Source organism: Cydia splendana, chromosome 26 (genome assembly GCF_910591565.1).
Source record: "Cydia splendana chromosome 26, ilCydSple1.2, whole genome shotgun sequence".
NCBI lineage: Eukaryota > Metazoa > Arthropoda > Insecta > Lepidoptera > Tortricidae > Cydia > Cydia splendana.
Window position 1 is genome coordinate 10,783,644 of NC_085985.1, and position 27,271 is coordinate 10,810,914.

At 41.1% G+C, this 27,271-nt stretch overlaps 1 protein-coding gene across 1 annotated transcript in view; it reads left to right on the plus strand.

Annotated features, from left to right (window-relative positions):
* The window catches only part of LOC134803439 (T-complex protein 1 subunit eta), a 53,622-nt gene that overhangs the window by 7,491 nt on the left and 18,860 nt on the right, over positions 1–27,271 (plus strand). Inside the window, exons 3-7 of the mRNA XM_063776257.1 lie at positions 1,146–1,241; positions 3,035–3,100; positions 9,852–9,927; positions 22,411–22,522; positions 25,828–25,961. Coding sequence (XP_063632327.1) covers positions 1,146–1,241; positions 3,035–3,100; positions 9,852–9,927; positions 22,411–22,522; positions 25,828–25,961 — 484 coding nt within the window. The remainder of the gene's footprint in view (positions 1–1,145; positions 1,242–3,034; positions 3,101–9,851; positions 9,928–22,410; positions 22,523–25,827; positions 25,962–27,271) is intronic.

Sequence of the window (27,271 nt, forward strand, 5' to 3'; positions counted from 1 at the left end):
TATATATATATATATATATATATATATATATATTATATTATATTTATATATATATATATATATATATAATGCTAAAAAAACGAACTATAGAATGGACCAAATATTCGGTAATTATTCGGTATTTGGCATATTTTCCAATGTTCGTATTCGGCCGAATAGTTCGGCTTATCGAATATAAAAACTCTTTTTTAAGGGCGCGCGAACTCGCATGCGATTTTATTAAGGGACTCCCTCTGGTCGCATAACAACTTCTGTCATATTTTTAATTGTCATAACACTTTATGTATAAAATTGTAAGTCATAAAAATCTTTAGTCAGAATTATTCCAGAGCATAACTGAGTTTTTGTCATAAATTAGTTGTCATAATTTTTGTACTCATTAATTTAATTCGCATAAAATTATAAGTCATCTGCTTGATATCCATAATTGTTTTTCGTTCGAAGTATTGCAGTGCATAGTATTAATGTAGATATAAAAAATTAAGCCATATAGTTAGTGGTCATAAAAGAAACGAATCATAATAGGTAGGTTAGGTTCGTTAGGTTGCTTTAGATGCCCGAAGGGCAAACTACGCAGAAATAGGAGCCCCGCGTGAGCGGGGCTCCGTCGAATTAAGTGTTTGGCCGGAGATTAGGGAAAAGGTTTTATTCGAGGAGTTGTTGAGAAGCTAAAATTAGTTTCTTAAATTATTTATGTAAACCATTATGGTTGAAAATTATTATGCTACAAAACGTTATACGTAAAAACATTATAAATATCGATAATTATGCTTTTAGCTGGTATGACATTTGATTCATTATAATCAAAACCTATATGCACAAAAAAATTATGACAACTGCTGAGTATGTCATCAAATATTATGGCTGAAAATGTATGACACAATATAATATGACTTTTCATTTGTATGCGCAATGATGATTATGACACAAGTTGTTATGCGCATCAAGATATGACCTAAACTAGTATGCAACCCAATATGGACCCTTTTATTAACATTGCGGACTGTTGGTTACGTCCAAGTCCAATACAACTGACCGATCAAAACCCGCAATGTAATGAAACTCGCATGGTCTAAATGAGCCCTTTTCCAAGTTCTTCAAAGTTAGTGTATTATTACTTTTTATAATAGATTTTGTTTATTCAGGTACGCACAACACTGGGGCCGCGCGGCATGGACAAACTCATTGTGGACCACAGCGGCAAGGCAGTCATCTCCAATGATGGAGCCACCATCATGAAAGTATGTATTGTCTATAATCTATATCATAGAGAAATATAGTAAGACAAGAGTGCTCACTCCATACATCAGTTTTGGTACCAAAAATACTAGTATTTTCATAGTCGACATCTAGCATCGAATAAGACTTTCCGGTCGGTGCTACATCTATTGTCACTTGACAGTACTACTACTGCTACTTAAAGTACTGATAATTCCGCTACTCGATGCTAGATGTCGACTGTTAAAATACTAATATTTTTGGTACCCAAACTGATGTATGGAGTGAGCAATCTATGTATTTTTTTCTCTATGTCTATATGTATATTATGTATACGAGTATAATCCTGGGGCCTATTGTATAATACAAGCTTATACTATCAGTGATTTTACATACAAAATCACTAAGCGCCTCTTGCACCATCCCAATAACCCGAGGTTAACTGGTTAAACCTGGAGTTACCATGGTTACCAGTACAATTTGGCACTGGGTTAATCGTTTAACCGGTTAACCCCGGGTCAGTGGGATGGTGCAAGTGGCGCTAATAATAGGCCCCTGGTTATTGAACCTCCTCCTGAAAATTATCCTCTGCTATTGAGCCTAAGAATCAGTCTTTGAAATAAAAATTTTAGCCCTCAGTTTGTGCCTTTGTGCTAGTAGCGCCCTCTATGCAGTTTTGTGTAAATGTACTCGTAATATCAGTGGGGAGACACTCCTCCTTTCGGGCAAACTCGGCTCCATTCGGCTCCGAGCAATTATTAGGGTTGGCACCACTTGACTTCCTTTTACGTGCACGACCACAGATAAAATAAAGACTTGAATTTTTCAACCCTAAATAGCCGGATGGGTAAGTGCCATACATTAGAAAGGGACAGCATGATTCGTCCCGGAATCGCTGTGAAACTTCGGTTTTGTAGGAAGTGTCCTTTCTGTATGGTAGTACTATTATTTATTCTGTGGTAATATTCCCTATTGGTTTCCACAACAACAGACTTGTACCATCTGTAGTAGACTCTAAGGGGCTGTCCATAAATTACGTCATCGATTTTTGACGATTTTTGACCCCCCCCCCCCCTATAATCATCCAAAAATCATGCTTCAAATGACCCCATTTCCTCCTACTTCATGCTACCGTCATCCGATGTCCAGACCCCCCCCCCCCCCCCCTAATTTGAAATGACGTAATTTATGAATAGCCCCTAAGGCTTATGATCATCAAAGAGAATAGAGTGTATAGAAGCGGATTGTCAAAGTAAATTATGTAGCCACTGTAAATTTACTGTCATCTTTCGACAGAAGATTAAAACTGTTAGAACGCCATTTGACTTTGATCCTTATTCTTTAACTGATATGTGTTAACTTGTTAAATTTTGATATTAACGCCATTTACTCGACATTAGGCCAAAGGTATGGTGCAATCTTTTCGAGCGATGGCGCCATAACCTTCAGCCTACGCTCGTTTTAATTTTCTGTCGAAAGATGGCAGTAAATGTACTGTAGCTACATAATTTACCATGACAGTAACTCTCTATTTCAAATTCTCTTTGTGATTATGTATAAGCACGAACATTCTGCGATGAAAGCTAAATGACCTAACCTCGTGCCGCTCAATGTATATTAGGATGTACACTCAGTTTCGATGGAATGTCAACCTTAATTAAAAAGAAAGTAGGTAGCATTTTATTTGTCTCGAACAAATGAAAGTCAACCCAATTGAAAATGCAACAAGATTCTAATTTCCTTGGCTATTATTTTGTATGGGGGGCGGAACGAGGATAAATTTAGTGTACTAAATGGGAATCCTTTTGTGTTTCAGCTCTTGGACATTGTACACCCCGCGGCGAAGACTCTCGTCGACATCGCCAAGTCGCAAGATGCTGAGGTAAGGTGTAAAAAACCGGCCAAGTGCGGATCGGACTCGCGCACGACGGGTTACGCGCCATTACACAAAAACGTCAAAGAATTACGTTTGTTAGGAGCCCCACTTAACCTTTTCGACGCCGTGTCAAACGCAAAAGCTGTCACGCGGACGCCACGTCACCGAAGTGTCAAAACTGAAATTGAACTTTATTCTTTATTCAAACACTATGTATAAGTTTACAGCTCCAGCCAAGGCACTTATACTGTTAATAGGTACATATGTTGTCAGTATCAGTCAGTATCATAAAATTAGTAGGTACACTTATTGTATTACACACTTATCTTTATAATTGAACATACATATTATGTATTACTAAGTTACAAAGAGATAAAAAAAAATCTGATATTAAATAACATAGGTAGAGTTTAAATAAATCCTGATACTACGTTTATGCATATGCACATAGGTCTATGTTGATCTGTGGTCTGTGACTGATTAATCAGTCTTTGACGTTGAACCAGCGGTGCGGATATATCGGTCATTGGCGTCCAAAAGGTTAAATACTTATTTTATTTTTAGTATTTGTTGTTATAGCGGCAACAGAAATACATCATCTGTGAAAATTTCAATTGTCTAGCTGTCATGGTTCATGAGATACAGCCTGGTGACAGACAGACGGGCAGTGGAGTCTTAGTAATAGGGTCCCGTTTAATGGGGAATTGGGGTAATGTTTAGGAAAAGTACAATGAAACACTCCATATGCTAACTCAAAGAGAACTGATTTATTTTCACCAAGCCTACCCTCAGTACATGCATTCCTAATCTACCTACATATACAACATGTCCCTTCTTCACAACGGGATATAGATATAGGTACGAGTAAGTATACTTAGGTCTAATGATTATGATTGTCTTAGTTACACTTTATTTTACAAAAGCCTAACAAGATAACAGAATGATTACATAATTATAACATGCCAAATAATTTGTACTTAATTTTCTTTTTCTGTATATAGGTATATATATATATATATATATATATATATATATATTTTACATTAAATAATTAAGTTAACTTATTTGCAAGCCTTTAGTACCGCCGAATACAATTGTATATTTTATAGTGCCTATTTATCTATGTACTATTTATTTCAACATTATTTTTACATGTATTGTATTAATCCTACTTATTATATGTGTAACAGTAAGTTTATTAAGCATGGGTGCATTAACTGCCTAGTTGTATAATAATTAAATTCAATTACGTATATTGGCATGAAAAGTTTTAATACTAATTAGTCTAATTAGGTACAAATGTTTATTAATTCGGTAACTTTGTCCAACATCTTATAGGTGTTTCTCGTATACAATTTTTATAATTATGGAACAATATTTATATTAGTAGGTACATACTTTTAGACATTAACGATGTAGTATTTTTATGATACTTAGGTACATATTTATATATATATTACAAACGGTCGGGTGGATGGACCTGCCGGCCGGAGCGCGTTACGTAATAGCCACCTGTGTCTGTGCCTGTGTTTGCGCGCCCGGGGTTATTATTGCTGACAGTGCGTTGCGATTGTGTATGGGAAATAGCATTATTGTTATCTTCGAAGTCGTCATAATATTTATGAGTAACGTTATGATTTTGATCGCGGATTGGTTGGTCACTCATTTGGTTATTTTGTGGTTGTGATAAAATGTGCTGTCTGTTTCTGCGGTATCGTGACCCGTCCGGCCCACGTAACCAGTAGGAGCGAGGCTGAGCCGCTTGACCTTCGACTCGTGCTGGCATCCATCGTGCTTCGCGGCCAGTGTTTGACTCCCGCCGCATTCGTACCTGCTCGTTTGGTACAAGTGGTTTTAGTGACCGGGTTCCGACATCGTAATGTTTTTTGGATTTTTGATTTTTCTCTAACCGACATTTTTGAACAGTTGCTGAGGTTGGTACCTTTGGCGCAAGTAGTTGTTCTGAGACCGGCAATCTGGTATTAAGCCTTCGCGCCATAAGAAGTTGTGCTGGGGAGTATGACTCGCCGGAGACCGGAGTGTTGCGGAAGTTTAAAAGCGCTAAATATGGATCCGTGCCATCACTCTGCGCTTTTTCCATCAACTTTTTAACCGTTTGCACGCTTCTTTCCGCAAGGCCGTTCGCTCGGGGATAGTAAGGTGAACTCGTGACGTGTTCGAATTCCCATTTTTCTACAAAAGATTGGAATACTGCCGAGGTAAACTGTCGGCCATTATCCGATACGAGTTTCTTAGGAATACCGTGGCGGGCAAAAATGGATTTAAGTTGGTTAATTATGGTTTCACTTCGAATATCAGATAAAGAAACAACTTCGACATATTTGGAATAATAATCAACAACTAATATGTACTGTTTGTTTCTAAATTCAAATAGATCAGTCGCTAATACTTCCCAGGGTTTCCCAGGTACTTGGTGCGAGCGCATCGGCTCGCGCGGTTGTGCGGCGCGGCGCTCGGCGCACGTCGCGCACGAAGCCACTAGCGCCTCCACCTGCGCCGACATTCCTGGCCACCACATCACGTCTCGTGCTCGGTACTTACATTTTTCAATACCTAAATGCCCCTCGTGAATTCTCTGCAGCATTTCTTTCCTAAGGCTAGTAGGTATTACAACGCGGTTGCCACGGAAAACTATACCTTTTATTACATGAAGCTCCTCCTTAATAGCCCAGTAAGGCTTAGCCTCACTTTCTAGGATATTTTTAGTGTGCGGCCAGTCTTTCAGGCAATATTGCCTAACGTTCCCGAGCCCTGGGTCGTTATCCGTTTCCTCTTTGATCTTCTTAAGCTTATCAGAGCTAAAGTTAACGCTGTCGTACAGGGCGTTAACGTGAACATCAATGTCACTTCCAGTCTTGTCGTCGCACGCGTCGTCGGTCGGGGCTCGCGATAGCGTGTCGGCGACATACATTAGTCTCCCGGGAACGTACTTTATTTCTATAGAGTATTTTTGTAGTCTCAGTAACATCCTCTGTAGTCGTACCGGCGTATCATTGAGTGCCTTTCTGAATATGGCCTCTAGAGGTTTATGGTCGCTTTCCACTAATACACTTTTGTGGCCATAAATAAATTGATGGAATTTTTGGCAGCCAAACAGAATCGCCAACAATTCTTTTTCAATTTGCGCCCAACGCGTTTCGGCAGGCGTGAGCGTGCGGGCGGCAAAGGCGACCGGCCGCCCGCCCTGCAGCAAGCACGCGCCCAGCCCTCGCGAACTGGCATCTACCGACACCACCACCCCCTCCCCGGGGTCGTAATATCGTAGCGTTGGCGCCTCCATTAAACATTTTTTAACTCTCTGAAATGCGCTGGTATGCATTTCATACCACTGAAATTCGCTATCTCTCTTTAGCAGTCCTCTCAATGGTTCTACCAGTTCAGCATAGTTTGGCATGAATCTCGACACATAATTCGTCATCCCGAGGAACCTCTCCAAATCCTTCCTGCAACTAGGAGGAGGCATGTCTCTGATCGCCTTCACTCGGTCGCCGTCGGGGCGCATACCCTTGGCGTCAAACACGTGACCTAGATATTTCACTTCTTCTACGCCCAAAACACATTTTTCTTTATTAAACCTCACTCCGTAGTCTAACGCGCGCTGTAGCACGGCCTCTAACCTTGAGTCGTGTTCTTCTTTTGTTCTCCCGTACACAAGCAAGTCATCAATGAAGCATTCCACTCCCTCCATTGAAAATATCTTAACCATTGCATTATGGAATACCTCCGATGCAGAACAGATGCCAAAAGGTAAACGTAAAAATTTCCATCTCCCAAATGGTGTGGCAAAGGTACACAGCTTTGAACTATACTCATCAAGAACGATCATGTAAAAACCCTTGCTAGCATCTAAATGTGAAAAATATTTAGCTCCCGATAGATTCGCTGTAACCTCGTCTAGTGTAGGAAGTTGAAAGTGACTACGTTTGATCGCCTTATTTAAATTTTGTGGATCTATACACAATCGCAATTTGCCATCCGGTTTCTCCACGAGAACAATACTCGACACCCAGTCGGTAGGTTCATCCACGGGTTCAATAATACCTAGCTCCTGCAGACGGTCCAGCTCCTCGCGCAGACGTGGCCTTAATTTAATAGGTATCTTCCTCGAACCTCTTACGACCGGAGGAACTGACTCGTCCACAGTTAATCTGTGTACACCGGGTAAACGGCCGATCCCATGAAACACAGTTTTATATTTATTTACTAACTCAATACAGTTACTATTACTAGAAATCTCGTTCACTCTTTTAATTAAATTTAACTCACTGCATAAATCTCGGGACAACAAATTATTACAATTGACGTCTAGCACGTAAATTTTGCCTTTGCATTTTTTGTCACTGTTATGATGCGACAATTCAGCTATAAAATATCCCACCACAGGTAAAACGTTCCTACTAACCTCCCGCAATACCGTACCAGCATTGCTCAAAATGTCCTCACTGTACCCTGCCGCCCTGAAGCTGCCGCGCGACATGACGCAGGCGTCCGCACCACAGTCCAGCTTGAACGTCACAGGAACTCCGTTCACCGCCACACTCTCGAACCACCCCTTGCTTTCGACCGACAAAATCTCCACTCCCTGTATTATCAGTTCCTCGCAATCACTTATTTCGTCTGTAGCATTATACACTTCCCGCACATAATTACTTCTGCAACACCTCATAAAATGTCCGACACGATCACATCTGAAACATTTAACTTTGTACGCGGGACATTGATCACGTTCGTGTACATAGTCGCAATTTGAACATTTAAATTTAGAGCCAGTCCCGCCACGATACTGTTGTTGCGCTCGTCGCGCTATCGGCGCACCTGGCGCAGCGGCGCGAGATGTGGTCGGCGTCGGCGTCGGCGCGCGGCGGTGAGGGCGCACGCGAACTTGCTCGACGTCGGCGAGCGGAGCGCTTGTACTTCCCCGTGTCGATTCCGCGCTCGCTCCGCCCCGCACCGCTCCCGCCTGCTCACTTGCTAACTCTGCTGCGCGACACCAAGCCGTCGCATCCTCCAATTTTAAATCTCTCTTTCTTAACATTCTCTCTCTTAATTGACCATCTTTAATTCCCCGGATCACTTGAGTTAGAATTAAACTTTCCCTTAAAGTTCCAAACTCGCATGTTTTACTTTTCACACGAAGTGACGCTAAGTACTTCTCAAAATTCTCACTCGCTTGATATGTCTCAAAGAATAAGTGTCGTTCAAAATTAACATTTTTCTGTGGGTCACAGCGGTCAGCGAACTTTTGACATAACGCCTCATAATCACTTTGTTCGGTCGAACTAATATCAAATTCTTCATATAGGTCACGACCAGTTTTTCCTATGACATGAAGTAATAGGGCACATTTTTCACGACTTGGGGACTTCTCTCGGCCTGATGCGATTAGGTACCAATCGAACGTTTGTTTCCAATCCCGCCAGTTATCGGCGAGGTTGCCCGTACCCAACATGGCGGGTGGTTGTTGCACCGCTGTGTACGCTGTACCGCTTGCGGCCGCGCCTGCCTTACGCGCCGTTTTATCACTTTTACTTTCAGTGTCACTCATCTCCACTACCTAATTGTCACAATCTTTCGACGGATCTAACACGAATATTCACACCTGACACCATGTAATGTTTAGGAAAAGTACAATGAAACACTCCATATGCTAACTCAAAGAGAACTGATTTATTTTCACCAAGCCTACCCTCAGTACATGCATTCCTAATCTACCTACATATACAACAGTACCCTTTGGGTACGGAACCCTAACAAGTGCCCCCCTAATGGTAGTTGGCTGAGCTGTCTCTGTTTTAGCTCAATTTTCAGCCATTTTATTTTAAGTTGTCCGTTATATTTTTTTTTCTTCAAACTTTGTGAAGTTTTTATTTAACTTGCCATGTTAGTAATTTTGTTAGTGTGGGTCAAATCTTGGAAGCTAAATTTGACCCACTTCCCGATTTCCGATTGAGCTGCAATTTTGCATACCTACATTACCTACATATGTAAATCGGATGACAATTCAATATTATGATGACATGGAGTTGATCTGATGATGGAGATCGTTCGTATCAAAGAGTTCCCATGACCACCTCCTGGGTCATGGGAACTCTTTGATAAAACAACGATCTTAACTTATTAATTATTATTGTTAAAAAAATATATATATTAGGGGACATCTTACACAAATCAACCTAGCCCCAAACTAAGCAAAGCTTGTCCTTCGGGGCCCCCTGAGCATGGGGGCCCTGGGCACGGGCCCCGTGTGCCCTTATGGTAAAGACGGTACTGCCCATATTTTTGTCTGTTTGTGTGTTTGTATGTTCTCGACAAACTGAAAAACTACTTAACTGATTTTCAATATTTTTATGCGGTATTCACCTAGTAATTAGAGTGATTCTAAAGAAGTATTTCTAAATATATTATACATATATATGGTTGTCTAAGTACCCACAACACAAGCCTTAAGGCTCCGTCACATAGGCGAGTTTTCCGGGCGGGGCGTGAGCGTTTTATATGAAAAGCGGAGCGCCCCGCTCACGCACCGCCCGCAAAACGCGCCTATGTGACGGAGCCTTTATTGAGCTTACTGTGGGACTTAGTCAATTTGTGTAATTTGTGTTATATTTATTTTATTTATTTATTTTTATTCTTGAGGAAGGTTTAGGTGTATAATGTGTTAAGGTTTTGTGTAACCCGTTCGAAGTCGGGGTGGGGCGCTAGTAACATATATTGACAGTTAAATGATGTATTCCAGGTGGGAGACGGCACCACTTCAGTGGTGATCCTAGCCGGGGAGCTCCTTAAGCGGCTCAAGCCGTTTGTCGAAGAAGGTATGTCACTATCCTCAATGGGGTTGGCAACTGTCAAAGGTTTGCCTAGATGGCGCCATCATAGCTTGCCCCTTTTTCTATGAGATTTGGCTTAAAGAGCTGGCATCCAGGGTATTAAAAAAACAAAAATTTGACACAATTCTAGGGATTGACGGGGCAAGCTATGATGGCGCCATCTGCTAAAAACTTCCACCTGCCAACCCCATTTAATCATTTTATATTTATGGTGACATTTAATAAATGCCCACAAAGCGCTTACAGATGTAAGTGCATGAATAAACTTAGAATAAATTCAAAATTGGAAACATTACTACCTTGGGTGTGACTTGAACTCACGGCCTCTGGATCGATACTCCAGCTGCCATCTGAGCCACCGAGACCTCATCCAGCCAGCGAATCTTTCCACCATACGGGTCTAGGGGACCCTAGCGACATCTATCGTAAGAGCGTTACACTTCTTAAACGGCTGCCGAAGTTCCAAGTCACACTACACCCTACACCAGGCGTGGCTCACTCCGCGATTTCGTCGCTTTGCAACAGGTAGCTAAAAGTACATCCGTCCCACACCAATTTTGGTGGCTAGCCATAAGCCGCGCGTGCTGTCGCCACCTAGCGGCCATATCTGTCCTGATCGTAACAGACGCGTTTTGTTAGAGAGTGAGTCTTCTGTACCTAGTCACACCCCGGACACTGGCGGTCAAATGTATGAAACAAACGCGTTCCTACGCACACAGTCTAAGCTCGTGTGGGTGAACGCGTACCATGCTTGTGAGAGTGAGATAAGACGGGCTAGGGTTCCCGCCATTTTTTTGTCAAGTTCGATGACCTGAATGACTCAAAACTCATTGCGCGAATTAGGAAGAAATAAGAATCGTATTATGTTGTATGGTGGGTATCTAAGCTCGATTTATACAATAGTTTCCTATTTTCAATCAGTATAAACGAAGTAACAAAATTTTTGTAAGGAAATTCAGGCCACCAAAATATTACGTAAGTTGAAAACATGATTTTTTGTTCATATAGATATTGTGTTGTTTTCAGTGTGATCTGATAGGTTTAGGTCTAAAACCTATCTGTTTTAGGTAAAAGAAATACTAAACATAAGTACCTATTGTAAGTTGGTATTCCACTAAAACATAAAACACTTTAAAAATAACTGGGTATGTACTTGCCTTGATTCATCCAACGGGAATCTGTAGAACTTTCTTTTAAGTTTATAGAGCTTAAACAACCGTACACAGCACAACACACGCCCATTGCAAAAAGATTTGTAAATTTGTTTAATATTTTACGTGGCCTCCGCTCTGCGCTCTGCGCACCGCGTCGTCGCGTCCTTGCCGGCCGGTAACTGAGAGGTAACCGAGAGCGGGTGGGCGGCACTTTCAACGGGAGGCAGGGAGTGTCCATACTGTACGTTAGTACTATCAAAAAGAATAGATAGTATAGAGGGGTCCTGTCATTGTAAATTTTGTAGTCACTGTAAATTTACTGCCATCTATCGACACACGACTAAAACTCAAAATGAAAACGCATAAAGTTATCAAATAATGTATATATATGGATAAATGATTTTATTATTTTTATATCATTTTGATCCATGTTCATTCACTGATATCTATGTGTTAAAATTGTTAAATATGAAACGGTGTCGTCACGCCATCTAGCTGAGGATAGGCTAAAGGTGTGTGCGACATCTATTCGAGAATGACTTTTACTTGAATTTTGAGGCACGTTTTTTCCTTAGACTTTATACGTCTTATACGAAGTTATATATGTCTTTGGTACTATTTATTATACTGTGACCTAGTACTAGAGTTAGACCAAGAAAAGTCTGCAGCGATTTTGATAGCCCACGCAGTGCGTCATTTTAAACGTCAAACTTCTATGAAATTATGACGTATAAATAACACTTGCACTGCGTGGGCTATCAAAATCGCTGCAGACTTTTCTTGGTCTAGCTCTAGAGTTCTTGCCAACTCTAGGTTCGCGTCGAAAAGTTGTCACAATATGCCGCTAGATCCTATCGTAAACTAACGAACGACTTATCGTCGTAGTAGTTATAAGAGAAAACTGCTTTGTTATTGGCATAGCTTATACGAATACTTTTTATATATTATACTATTTTTGTACGCGCGTATGTCTGTTTTGATGTCGCGTGGGATTTTGTGATGTAATCATTATTGAACTGAAAACTTCTTTAGGGTCGCATCAAGAAAAGTCTGCAGCGAATCTGATAGCCCACGCAGTGTAAGTGTTATTTATACGTCATAATTTCATAGAAGTTTGGCGTTTAAAATGACACTTGCACCGCGTGGGCTATCAAAATCGCTGCAGCCTTTTCACGGTCTGACTCTAGCGGCGCTGTGCACTTTTTGTGATGGGGAAAAAATGTTAAACTCGCGACAGGTCACGTGACCGAAAGATACGTAAGACGGACACGTGACCTGATCGAAAAACTGTTACAATGTCATTTGAGTTTTTCTTAATTGACTTAAATGCCATCTAGTGACTTTCCCTCTAACTGGTACTAATATAACTCGAGTACTAACAGTGATGTGCTTAGGGGTTTCAAGTAATGCGACGTAATAACGCTAGATGGCGTTAACGTCAATTATACATAGTGCTGCAGACATTTTGCACTAGATGGCGTTGTTATTAAAATTTTGAGTTACAATGTAATTGAGTTTTCAGTGCAATTGAGTGTCACTTCTGCCGGCACTCCCGGAGTGCAACCCGTTGTACTTATGTTAGCTTTGCTTAAGGCCCAGTAGGTTCGTGTTCTTCTCTCACTCGAACTGAGCGTGAGCAGATGTGCGTGTTTTATTTTATTTTTCATGTATATTCATAGAGAGGTCAAGTCTAAGAAAATGTCGTGCCCCTTAGTCTGACATCTAAAACAGATGGCGCTGTACTGCGCCATGTGTTTTGCCGTCACTGAATTGTCACACGTCAGCTTAGCATAGGCTGAAGGTTATGGCGCCATCGCTCGAAAACATTGCACCACACCTTTGGCCTATAGTCGAGTAGATGGCGTTAATATTAATATTTAATAAGTGGACACATATCAGTGAGAGAATAAGGATCAAAGTCAAATGGCGTTCTAACAGTTTTATGTTCTGTCGAAAGATGGCAGTAAATTTACAGTGGCTACATAATTTACTTTGATAATCCGTCTCTATACACTCTATTCTCTTTGGTATAGATGGAGCTGTACAGCGCCATCTCGTTTACCTGTCAAATTCGAAGCACGAAATTGTCTTAGATTTTACACATCTTACTCAATCATTATATCTTTGCTCAAATACGACGGTAGTGCAAAGTTGTCCGAATCGTCCGCTAGATGTCGCTATGCCTATCGCAAACTTAGTAACGACTAGTCGTCGCGGCGCATTCAGTTTATTCGAACATATAATTTAGTTTGATTAAAAAAGCTTGCCATAAACCGTCACTGCGGTTTATGAGTTTTTGTAGCGCACGTCCTTTTTGACGTCGCGTGCCCTATAGCAAAGACATATGTAACTCCGTATAAGATGAATAAAGTCTAAGGAAAAAACGTGCCTCGGAAAACAAGAAAAAGTCATTCTCGGATAGATGGCGCACACACCTTTGGCCTATACTCGGCTAGATGGCGTTGACGACACCGTTTCATATTTAACAATTTTAACACATAGGTATCAGTGAATGAACATGGGACAAAATCATATAAAAATAATAAAATCATTTATCCATAAATATACATTTTTTTGATAGTTTTATACATTTTGATTTTGAGTTTTAGTGGTGTGTCGATAGATGGCAGTAAATTTACTGTGACTACAAAATTTACTATGACAGGACCCCTCTATTCTATCTATTCTCTTTGCCTATAGCAAAGAGGATTTGAAGAAGAGAGTTACTGTCATGGTAAATTATGTAGCTACAGTTCATTTACTGCCATCTTTCGACAGAAGATTAAACCTGTTTGAACGCCATTTGATTTTAATCCTTATTCTTTAACTGATATGTGTTAACTTTTTAAATATTAATATTCACGCCATCTACTCGAGCATAGGCTGAAGGTTGTGGCGCCATCGCTCGAAAACATGGAACCATACCTTTGGCCTATAGTCGAGTAGATGGCGTGAATATTAATATTTAATAAGTTAACACATATCACTGAAAGAATAAGGATCAAAGTCAAATGGCGTTCTAACAGTTTTATGTTCTGTCGAAAGATGGCAGTAAATTTACAGTGGCTACATAATTTACTTTGACAATCCGTCTCTATGGACTTTATTCTCTTTGCCTATAGCAAAGACATATATAACTTCGTATAAGATGAACAGAGTCTAAGGAAAAAACGTGCTTCGGAAATCGAGTAATAGTCAATTTAGTTATTCTCGGATAGATGACGCACACACCTTTGGTCTATTCTCGGCTAGAGGGCGTGACGACACCGTTTCATATTTAACAATTTTAACACATAGATATCAGTGAATGAACATGGGTCAAAATGATATAAAAATAATAAATCATTTATCCATATACAGAGTGATCAATCCAAATGGGTCAGTAGGGAGAAGTCAGAAACTATGAGACATAGCGAAATCTGTTCTTAGGAACCATGGCGTCGATTTTAGATTTAATAATAATGGCATTAATTTTTTTTTCTAATCTATCATACATAACCGGGATTCGAACCAGGTCAATATTCTTTACGTAATCGCGTGTAGTATTTGTTTTTATGGCAACTTTTAAACGATGCGTGATAGGTGGAGGGTGCTCGACCAAATATCACAGAGGGCCCCGAGACAAAATAAACTACACTAAAAAAAATTCAAAATGGCTGACTTTTTTTTTTAATGTTTTCAAGTTGGTCCGAGCGCGCTGAGATTTGGCATGCGGCGAGCCTGGGGGCCCAAGATTACCATGTCAAAAAAAGTTTTGGAAAAATACAAAATGGCGGCGGACACGGGCAAAGTCAAATTCCCAAGTAGGTTAAGCGAGCCCGAAGAGCGAGCTTCAGGCCGGGAGGCCGAAGGCTGACCCCGGCGGAGCCTCCAACCCGACTCCCAATAGGAAGTGTTGGGTCGTGTTTAAGCTTCAACTTCCCCCTCTCGTGTGACGCTTCAGGCCTTCGGCCTTCGCAAGCCTCAACGCTTCGCCGTCTGGCATTCGGCCCGCCGGCTTCGCGCATCAAGACAGTTGACTTTGTAGAACGCTTGGAAGCACGGCATTCACGCAGCTCCGCCTTCGGCCTCACGTTTTTGGAGTCGGGGTGGAGGCTCCGGGCCTTCGGACTTCCGCCGGGGTCGGCCTTCGGCCTCCCGGCCTGAAGCTCGCTCTTCGGGCTCGCTTAACCTACTTGGAAATGACTTTGCCCGTGTCCGCCGCCATTTTGGATTTTTCCAAAAAATTTTTTTGACGTGGCAATCTTTGGCCCCCAGGCTTGCCGCATGCCAAATCTCAGCGCGCTCGGACCAACTTGAAAAAATAAAAATAAAGTCGGCCATTTTTTTTTTTTTTTAATGTAGTTTGTTTATCTCGAGGCCCTCTATGATATTTGGTCGAGCACCTCCCATCTATCACGCATCGTTTAAAAGTTGCCATACAAACAAATACTACACGCGATTACATAAAGAATATTGACCAGGTTCGATTCCCGGTTATGTATGAGAGTTAAAAAAAAAGTTTGAATGTCATTATTATTAAATCTAAAATCGAAGCCATGGTTCCTAAGAACAGATATCGCTATCTCTCATAGTTTCTGACTTCTCCCTACTGACCCATTTGGATTGATCACCCTGTATATACATTTTTTTGTTAATTTTATACGTGTTTATTTTGAGTTTTAGTCGTGTGACGATAGATGGCAGTAAATTTACAGTGACTACAAAATTTACTATGACAGGACCCCTCTATGCTATCTATTCCTTTTTGCCTATAAAGTGCAAGTCGGTAGGTTTATGTCTGTCATGAACTAAGAACCGTTAAGAGCCAACGGGAGTGGTCATTTCTCCATACAAACGTACTCCTCGTTTTCCTCCGTGGTTTTTGAAGCTAGAGCAATGATTTTTTCAACACAGATTAATATTGTCAATATCTGTGTCGGACCGTTTTGCTTTTTTTGATATTTTTGTTTTTTAAGGCGCTAGAGCCCTTCAAAAATGGCCAAAATGGCCTAATTGACCATGCCGCAATGAGAGGCGTGGCATTCAAAACTGATATCAATTAGCCAAAAAAGCAAAACGGTCCGACACAGATAATTTCATAATCATTTAGATTTCCAAATTTGGTTACGATTGGTTAAGTTTTGGAGGAGGAAACAGAGGAGTACGAAACCTCGATTTTTGAGATTTTTACGCAGGATTTTTCGCCTTGTCCTTATCGCACTACTTTTAGGTGCCGCTTCCGTTAGCGAGACGGGTATATTTACCTAAAATATTTAAAACTCAGCTCCTGTTTCGTCTTAAGAATGAAATCCCGTCAAGGACCGAAAGGAACTAAATTTTTTTGCACGCTCTTAATCGGTCTTTAGGTCCTTTAGTTCAGTGGGATTGGTGAGCGCTTGACATGAGTGAAACAGAAAATAGACTGAACGAAATCGTTCACAATGACGCTGGCATGAGTGCGAACGAGATAAAAGAGTGACAAACAGTCCTAAACCCGAAAAGTATGAACAAAAATAAAATAGTCTTTCTATATTTTTTATTTTATTTTGTCTAGATTTTTGATGTTTAACCGTCATATAGTATCGTAATTCAGTTGACAAAGATTTAGAAAAAACCGGGCAAGTGCGAGTCGGACTCGCGCACCAAGGGTTCCGTACCATAATGCAAAAAAAACGGGAAAAAATGCAAAAAAACGGTCACCCATCCAAGTACTGACCACTCCCGACGTTGCTTAACTTTAGTCAAAAATCACGTTTGTTGTATGGGAGCCCCATTTAAATCTTTATTTTATTCTGTTTTTAGTATTTGTTGTTATAGCGGCAACAGAAATACATCATCTGTGAAAATTTCAACTGTCTAGCTATCACGGTTCGGGAGATACAGCCTGGTGACAGACAGACAGACGGACGGACAACAGAGTCTTAGTAATAGGGTCCCGTTTTACCCTTTGGGTACGGAACCCTAAAAAACTACTGTAAAATCGATTCATACATTCCCAGTTCTCAAAGACCGAACTGAACTAAAAGACCGAACTATTTCGTTTGACCGATTGACCCAGAGCGGTTGACGAAAAGTTGACGTTTACCCATTCAGTGACTGCAAAACGTAATTCATGACCAAAAAAAGTAAGACAATGTTGCCACTTTTTACTAGCGCGTCTTGTATTTATGTAAAAATAAGTAAAAAAAGTACTCTTTTAAATCGTAGGAGTAAAATTACTAATAAATAAATTATCTTAGCGTGTTCAAAATTTACTATTTTACAAACAAATTATTGCAATGGCAACATTGTCTTACTTTTTTAGTCTTGAATTACGTTTTGCAGTTTAGGCAAAATATTGGGTTTTTTCTTATACTTTACCTCTATTGGAATCAATTCTCTTTGGTGGCACAGAAATTAAGAGTATAAGCACAGAATAAATAATAGTACTAGGTACAGAAGCTTCACTCTCTAACAAAACGCGTCTGTTACGATCAGCACAGATATGGCCGCTAGGGGGCGACAGCGCCACCCGCGGCTTATGGCTAGCCACCAAACTTGGTGTGGGACGGATGTACTTGTAGCTACCTGTGGCAAAGCGACGAAATCACGGAGTGAGCCACGGCTGGTATAAGTTACTGATATAAGAGTTGCCCCAATTTCCCGTTTGATGTCGCTGTCACCAACGCAAACTGCGTAAAGAAAGTCCTGTCCATTTTATAGGCTAGTACGATCCGAGCACCGCAAGTTTAGAGATTTATCTCGAAAATGTCTATATATTGTCTATTTTGTGTAACGGACATCTTTGATGTCGCGTATATATCCAAGGCGAGGCAAGGCGTTAAGAGCGCTATTACATTTCGGCGTTGAGCGAGTTTAGGTATTTTACGCGCTGCGGCAGGCCGTGCGAGCTCAGTACGCCGATCCCTTCTACCACACTCGCACTACAATGATGGATTAAACATTCTTGATCCTTCGCGAAGCATATTGAAATCAACCATAACAACACTAATTGTACTTAACTTTTAAAGTTCTAAAACTGTTATTTAGTAAGTACGAAAATACTAAATGCAGTGCAAATGTACATAGGGGCTGTTCATAAATTACGTCATCTATTTTTGACGATTTTTGACCCCCCCCCCCCCCACCCCACCCCTCAAATCATCCAAAAATCAAGCTTCGGATGAATCTGTTTCCTCCTACGTTATGTTACCATCATCCGATGTCCAGACCCCCCCCCCCCCCCCCCCACTCCTCCCATTTGAAACGACGTAATTTATGAATAGCCCCATACTTGTACTTATGAAGGTATATTACTCGAAAGAAATTATAGGTACCTACTCGCTTATTTACATGTTTCGTCATTGCATTTGGTACCTATAGGTTGTAAAGTTTGTATCAACGAGGGTTTAAAAACGAACTGGTACTGAGGATCTGATGATGATTAAGGTGGTCACGGATACCAATCAACCATGTAGTAACATGATTAGGTTCGTTTGATTCGTCTCAACAAGATCTTTGGGGCTATTCATAAATTACGTCATTTCTAATTAGGGGGGGGGGTCTGGACATCGGATGACGGTAGCATAAAGTAGGAGGAAATGGGGTCATTTGAAGCATGATTTTTGGATGATTATAGGGGGGGGGGTCAAAAATCGACAAAAATCGATGACGCAATTTATGGACAGCCCCTTTGACGAAGATACACAGGGTCTGATGATGGAGCTGGAAGGTGGCCACGGGTACCAGTCTATCATGTAACTAAACAACTTCGTGTTTGGGCTCGTTTGATTCGTCTCAACAAGATCTTTGACACAAGATAGTACTCAGGGTCTGATGATGGAGCTGGAAGGTACCATTACCAATCAACCATGCAACTAAACCACATCGTGTTTAGGATCGTTTGATTCGTCTCAACAAGATCTTTGACACTAGGTGATACTCAGAGTCTGATGATGGAGCTGGAAGGTGGTCACCGGTACCAATCAACCATGCAACTAAACCACTTCGTGTTTAGGCTCGTTTTATTCGTTTCAACAAGATCTTTGACACAAGATAGTACTCAAGGTCTGATGTTGGAGCCGGAAGGTGTTCACCGGTACCAATCAACCATGCAACTAAACCATTTCGTGTTTAGGCACGTTTTATTCATCTCAACAAGATCTTTGACACAAGGTAGTACTCAGGGTCTGATGATGGAGCGCGAAGGTGGCGACGGGTACCTGTCTATCATCATCAGCTCCATCATCAGACCCTGAGTAGTATCTTGTGTCAAACATCTTATTGCGACGAATCAAACGAGCCCAAACACGAAGTGGTTCAGTTACATGGTAGACTGGTACCCGTGGCCACAGTCCAGCTCCATCATCAGACCCTGAGTACTAACTTGTGTCAAAGATCTTGTTGCGACCAATCGAACGAAGCCAAACACGAAGTGGTTTAGTTGCATGGTTGATTGGTACCGGTGACCACCTTCCGGATCCATCATCAGACCCTCAGTACTACCTTGTGTCAAAGATCTTGTTGCGACAAATCAAACGAGCCCAAACACGAAGTGGTTCAGTTACATGGTAGACTGGTACCCGTGGCCACAGTCCAGCTCCATCATCAGACCCTGAGTACTAACTTGTGTCAAAGATCTTGTTGAGACGAATCAAACGAGCCTAAACACGAAGTGGTTTAGTTGCATGGTTGATTGGTACCCGTGACCACCTTCCGGCTCCAACATCAGACCCTGAGTACTATCTTGTGTCAAAGATCTTATAGAAACGAATAAAACGAGCCTAAACACGAAGTGGTTTAGTGGCATGGTTGATTGGTACCGGTGACCACCTGCCGGCTCCATCATCAGACCCTGAGTACTATCTTGTGTTAAAGATCTTGTTGCGACAAATCAAACGAGCCCAAACACGAAGTGGTTCAGTTACATGGTAGACTGGTACCCGTGGCCACAGTCCAGCTCCATCATCAGACCCTGAGTACTAACTTGTGTCAAAGATCTTGTTGAGACGAATCAAACGAGCCTAAACACGAAGTGGTTTAGTTGCATGGTTGATTGGTACCCGTGACCACCTTCCGGCTCCAACATCAGACCCTGAGTACTATCTTGTGTCAAAGATCTTATAGAAACGAATAAAACGAGCCTAAACACGAAGTGGTTTAGTGGCATGGTTGATTGGTACCGGTGACCACCTGCCGGCTCCATCATCAGACCCTGAGTACTATCTTGTGTTAAAGATCTTGTTGAGACGAATCAAACGAGCCTAAACACGAAGTGGTTTAGTTGCATGGTTGATTGATACCGGTGACCACCTTCCGGCTCCATCATCAGACCCTGAGTCAAACTATCTTGAGTCAAATAAATACATATAGAATGTCAGGTCGTTTCAAATATTTTTAATCCTGTCCGGTAGTTTATTAAACTGTACCATTATAAATTATAATACTATAAAAACGGTGCTAGGATCAAAGTCTCTCGTTGCGGTTTACACGCACACAGTATAGCGTTTTACACGGCGCCCGCCGCACACAATGATAAAAAACCTCGTCGTCGCCGTTGAAAATGTGCGGAGCCGACCGACACACGTCCTGCCTCTACAAGCTCTGCCGCGGCACTGAGCTGGCGCAGCGCGCGTCATCGGTAATATAGAGTAGTTTTCAAAAAATTGCCAAAAAATTATAGTAGAATTTCATAAACACTAATGTATACCAACAGTATAAGCAAACGTTGCAGATTGCTTGAGTATGAAAATGACTTCGATATTAAGTAGATTTTCGTAGGAATTGACACTTGTTTCGGAGAGAAAATCGAGTTCGTTTTACTTTGATTTTCTCTTTCTCAAAGGTATGTAGGAAAAATATAGTTTGATATGCCTAAAGTACAGGGTATTAGTAATACAAAATAGCCAGGTTTAGCAGAGTAAAATTCTCAACATTTCCAAATAAGAGCTCGCCATTCAGTGCTTCACGGGGTTTTTCGGAAACGACCATCAGAAAAAAAATCATTACTAATTTAATAAGTCCTTTTTCTAATATTTACAACGATATTTATAAAGATAAGAAGACGCTTTTACTGGAACACGTACTCATTGTTTCTAATAATGAGCGCAAAGTCCTGAATTTCGTCGACTAGTATCATCAATTTTGCATTATTTCGACTTTTCTTGTAAGAGCGCTCTTAAGTTCGCCAATGTAAATTTGTAAATTTGTTGTAAATTTGTGCAATAAAGTTTAAATAAATTAATAAATATATTTATGGAAGCTAGAGCCAAAGAGAATTTGATATAGGAATATTGTCGAAGTATATTATAGTCAGTACATTTACTGTCATCTTTCGACACAAATGAAACACTTATAAGCCCCCTCCAGACTATGCGCGTGAATCGCGGGCGAAGCCGCGAACGCGAGTGTGGAGTCGATTTCGCTGTCTGCGAAAATCGACGCCACACTCGCGTTCGCGGCTTCGCGCCGCGATTCGTGCACGAGTGTGGAGGGGGCTTTAGAGCGCCATTTGACTTTGATCATTATTTTTGAATTTGTTAAATGTCAAAAAGTGTCGCCATCTAGCGTCATTGTTAAAATCGTGGTAAGGATACAGGAGTTGAGTTCGTAACCTTCGGATTTCTGCTAGGCTACCAGCGCCTCCTATTATTTTAGTTATATAATTTTATTTATAGCTAGGGGCTATTCATAAATTACGTCATTTCAAATTAGGGGTGGGGGGGGGGGTCTGGACATCGGATGACGGTAGCATGAAGTAGGAGGAAATGGGGTCATTTGAAGCATGATTTTGGATGATTATAGGGGGGGGGTCAAAAATCGTCAAAAATCGATGACGTAATTTATGGACAGCCTCTAGTGTCTCTACTTGAAATAAAAACAAATTAAAATATTTTCTGAAAATAATTTCAATTGTTCTAATCTTAAAGCATTTGGTAACTGGAGATGCCATCGCTGTCATTTTCTTTACGAAACAGTCTGCCGATTTTTGCGGGGGAGGGGACGTCAAATGTATTGCTATTTCTACATAATTTGTACGTAACGTACAAATAGCCATGTCAGTCCATACAAAAGTTTGCACAATTGTGCAAGTTTTTCGGCAGAGGGATAAGCTCTCAATGGCCACTCCAGTTATTAAATGCTCTAAGGTTCTAATACTAGTAAGTACTATCAAAAAATTAAAGTAACAATGCACTTTATAACACTTGTAACACGGTTTATTGTCCAATAATTTCAATGGTTTTAGTTAATGACTTTTGCTTGTCACCCGAGGAGATAATACTTCTTGTCGGTGAATTTTGAATCTAAAACGTAGCGAACAAAGTTGATATTGTTTTTATTTTTACTTTTTCAGGCGTGCACCCTCGTATCTTGGTGCGCGCCGTGCGCTCGGCCGCCAAGCTCGCCGTCGACCGGATTCGCGAGCTCGCTGTCAAGATGGATAACAAGTCGCCTCAAGAACAACGGTAAGTCCATGGTGTAAGTGTGTAAGTACTATTTTTAGAAGTTTTTATAATAATATACTCCGCCTGGTACTCTCTTCCCGTCTTTTCGTGGCCACGTGACTGACACAAGCCTACGTCATCATGCGACAGCGCTATATGATAATATGCGATAGCGTTATATAAAGTGGCAATGTTATTGTGACGTAGGCTTGTGTCACTCTGGGAAGAGAAGACCATGTTTTATTAGACTATGGCCACTATGGGTAAGTCACAGGCAAGACATCCTCCAGACTGAGCATAGTAGCCCTCTGCCACAAATATACGGTAGTTTTACTCCATTTTCGAGTCAAAGCGTCTTTGTGTGACGTCCGTGTCTTTGAACGGACCAATCACGGCACGGGACTCGCTCACCTCGTCCCCCGCACCCCTGCATTTTTGGCAGCATCGGTTTCATAAAATAATTGCGCTACATTCCGTCTAGAGGATTCCTAGTCTATGCAGTAAGTACTATTTTTAGAAGTTTTTATTTAACTTACCCTCTCTTCTTCCTCGCGTTACCCCGGCATTTTGCAACGGCTCATGGGAGCCTGGGGTCCGCTTGACAACTAATCCCATGATTTGACGTAGGCACTAGTTTTTACGAAAGTGACTGCCATCTGACCTTCCAACCCAGAGGGGAAACTTTTTTTTTTTTGTTTTTTTACGTGGAGTAATGCATTTAGGCATTCCGCCTAGCCGGAGAACTAGGATGGATATGTCGGACTCGTGGCCAAGGGGCCAAATACCGACTAAACCCTCCACGGTATGCCCGTCTCGCAGCAATGGTGACGGTGAACACGGGATCGCAGAGCATTCTACCGCGAACACCGCCTGCTGCCGACAGCCGAGGCTGTCCCCTCCTTGGACCCGAAGGCCCTGGAGCCGAAGCTCCCCCTCTCGAAGGTAGTATGCAGGGCGACACCACACACTGATCCCTCATGACAACCTCCACGCCGGGAGGAGATGGAAAAACCCCGGGTTCCACCCCCTCAGGTTGTCTTAGCGATTTTTTATAGAGGTGGTCGTCCTCGTGGCCACCACGCCGGCGCCGGCCAGCAGTGGCAACCCCCCCGGCCGTCATCATAGGCCCTCTGCCTAGACAGTTACGGGGACCGCAGTTTTATACAGGGCAGCGGCATTCCTGTGCCCTCACGCGCCCGAAGGCGCCCGGCCCGAAGGCCTCATCCGCGACCGCAGCCGCCCGGCCCGAAGGCCCCCCTCCAGCACACACTCGGGTGAACTCTCCCTCAATGAGAGAACACCCTGTGCGGAACCCCCTCAACCCCCCCACGACAGGACATTGGCAGCACCGGTAAGGAATTACTTGAAAATCAAGAGATTACTTACCGTTGCCCCCGGGGCGCACCGTCCAAGAACCCTTACCTTTCCCCCGGATCAACTGATCAAGAGGAATGACAAGAGACTCGGCACTCTAGGAGGTTTCCTGTCCGTAGCACCCCACCCAGAGGGGAAACTAGGCCTTATTGGGATTAGTCCGGTTTCCTCGCGATGTTTTCCTTCACCGAAAAGCGACTGGATATCAAATGATATTTCGTACATAAGTTCCGAAAAAGTCATTGGTACGAGCCGGGGTTTGAACACTTTGAACCCGCGACCTCCGGATTGAAAGTCGCACGCTCTTACCGCTAGGCCACCAGCGCTTACTTAACCAGGGCTTAGCACTTTTATTTAACTTAATTACTTTTCATAGTCGACATCTAGCACCGAGTAGCGGAATTATCAGTACTGCTACTTGACAATAGATGTCGCACCGACCGGAAAGTTATACAAATACAAATAATTTATTGAAAAAAGTATAGTACAATGGTTGTTCTTAAAGACTAAGAATTTACATAGAGACACGTGTTTTACAGATGCCTGAAGTAGGATTCCCTGTGTTTCAGGCAGCGAAGGACAATATTAAATTTATTTATTTTTAATTATTCACTTAATTATGAACTATATTTATTACACAAAATAACTGTAATCACCTTAACAAAGAAGTAGGTTCTTAAGTATTAAAAATCACAGAACAGTATTAGGTAATCATTTTACGACTATTATGTAGTAGGTGCTCTGTATCATCGTACGTCATTTTTTGAAGGGCGCGTCGTAGAGTATTCTTACAACAAGCATAGCTTAGGGGCTGTCCATAAATTACGTCATCGATTTTTGTCAATTTTGGACCCCCCCCCCCCCCTAAAATCATCCAAAAATCATGCTTCGAATGACCCCGTTTCCTCCTACATCGTGCTACCGTCATCCGATGTCCAGACCCCCCCCCCTAATTTGAAATGACGTAATTTATGAATAGCCCCTTAGTGGGTATAAGTCTAGTATTGCATTTAGCCTGTTGTACAAAAATGGACCTAAAAAGACAAAAAATCTAGATGAAAAAATGTGTTTTCTTCGTACTGTTTGGATACATATAATATCCTTGCGCCTTTTATTTCTATATTCAGAGTTGAAAGGAGTTATGTTATGAGAATTAGACTTTCCGGTCGGTGCTACATCTATATCAAGTACCAGTACTGAATTACTGATGTATGGAGTGAGCGATCTAAACTGGAGATCGTAATTCAAGACCAAAAAAATTAAGGCAATGTTGCCACTGCAATAATTTGTTTGTAAAATAGTAAATTCCTTTTTAAAAATAAACACTCTAAGCAAAGACATATCTAACTTCGTATAAGACGAATAAAGTCTAAGGAAAAAACGTGCCTCGGAATTCAAGTAAAAGTCATTCTCGAATAGATGCCGCACACACCTTTAGCCTATTCTCGGCTAGATGGCGTGACGAAACCGTTTCATATTTAACAATTTGAACACATAGATATCAGTGAATGAACATGGATCAAAATGATATAAAAATAATAAAATCATTTCTCCATATATATACATTTTTTGATATCTTTATACGTTTTAATTTTGAGTTTTAGTCGTGTGGCGATAGATGGCAGTAAATTTACAGTGACTACAAAATTTACAATGACAGGACCCCTCTATACTATCTATTCTTTTTGCTCTAAGATAATTAATTTATTGGTAATTTTAATCCTACGATTTAAAAAAAGTACTTATTTTTACATAAATACAAGACGCGCTAGTAGCGCGTTTTAGTTATACTCTTGTATGTTGTATGTAATCTTAGTTTTAAGTTTATCACGAATAAAATGCTTGATTCTGATTCTGATTCTAGTAAAAAGTGGCAACATTGTCTTACTTTTTTTGGTCTTGAATTACGATTTTCAGTATCTATAATTCAATTTAAAATACAACCGTTCCAGGGACCTGCTCCGCAAGTGCGCCGCCACGGCCATGGCCTCAAAGCTGATCCATAGACAAAAGGACCACTTCTCCGCCATGGTGGTCGACGCCGTCTTGTCTCTGGACGCCCCTCTGTTGCCTCTGGACATGATCGGTAAGAGATACGTAAAAATATAGTTGGTCAAGCAGATCTTGTCAGTAGAAAAAGGCGGCGAATTTGAAAAATGTAGGCGCGAAGGGATATCATCTCATAGAAAATTTGAATTTCGCGCCTTTTTCTACTGACAAGATTTGCTTGACCATCTATAGTTAGGTAATACTCGGATACTAGGTAATATAATTGCTACTCTTGTGAAAATACTTGGGGATACTGGGTTAAAATACTTGGGGATACTAGGTTAAAATACTTGGGGATACTAGGTTAAAATACTTGGGGATACTAGTTTAAAATACTTGGGGATACTAGGTTAAATTACTTGGGGATACTAGGTTAAAATACTTGGGGATACTAGGTTAAAATACTTGGGGATACTAGTTAAAAATACTTAATTATACCAGTTGAAAATACTTAGGGATACTATACGAAAACTTGGTGAGGTAAAATAGTAGAAACCACAAGCGAAAAAACCGTTTCGTGCTACTGACGCGACTTATGTCTGTTTTTGAAATAGATTGTATATTTCATTCCGATGGTCTCATCGGAAGATCAGCGCTTGAAGTAGCCAGCAAGATGCTGAGATGAGGCCATTTCGTGACACTTTATTAATACAAGCTTTAATAATCAAAATGTATTCAATAACAAAACTTATACAAACTTTTATTAAAATTAAGTATAAACTAAATAAATTAAAACTAAAACTAATAAAATAAATAAATAAAACTTACACACCTACCTTAGGTCTCCCAGGTCTGCGGAAGGGTGCCCATAAGGCTGGCTACATTCCCACGCTGAATAGCTATGCCTATTCTTTGGCCTAGGAATGAGCCAGCCCTAGGGTCACCCGTGGTTTTATTTACTTTCACCTGAACGTTGTCTGTAATCAAATCTTGCGAGTTAAATTTGATCCACTTCCCGGTTTCCGATTGAGCTGAAATTTTGCATACATACATAAGTCGGGTGACAATGCAATATTATGGTGTCATGGAGCTGATCTGATGATGGAGACCGGAGGTGGCCATAGGAACTCTGTAATAAAACAACAAAACCTAATTGTGTTTGGGGTTTTTAGAATTGTCTCGATGAGTATTAGTTGCCTGTGGTAAGAAAAGTACAGTCAGCTATAAAAGCTTGTACCAAAAATGTAATTTTTGCCAAAAACGTATTTTTAACTACGTTTTTCTACGTATGTCTATTGTCTGTGTGTTTACGAATAAAAACTATTATATTCTATCTGTTTAACTGACAGCCAATGATTAAACATAAGGATTGACCTGAACAGTATTGTGTGGGTCTTGATAGTAGAA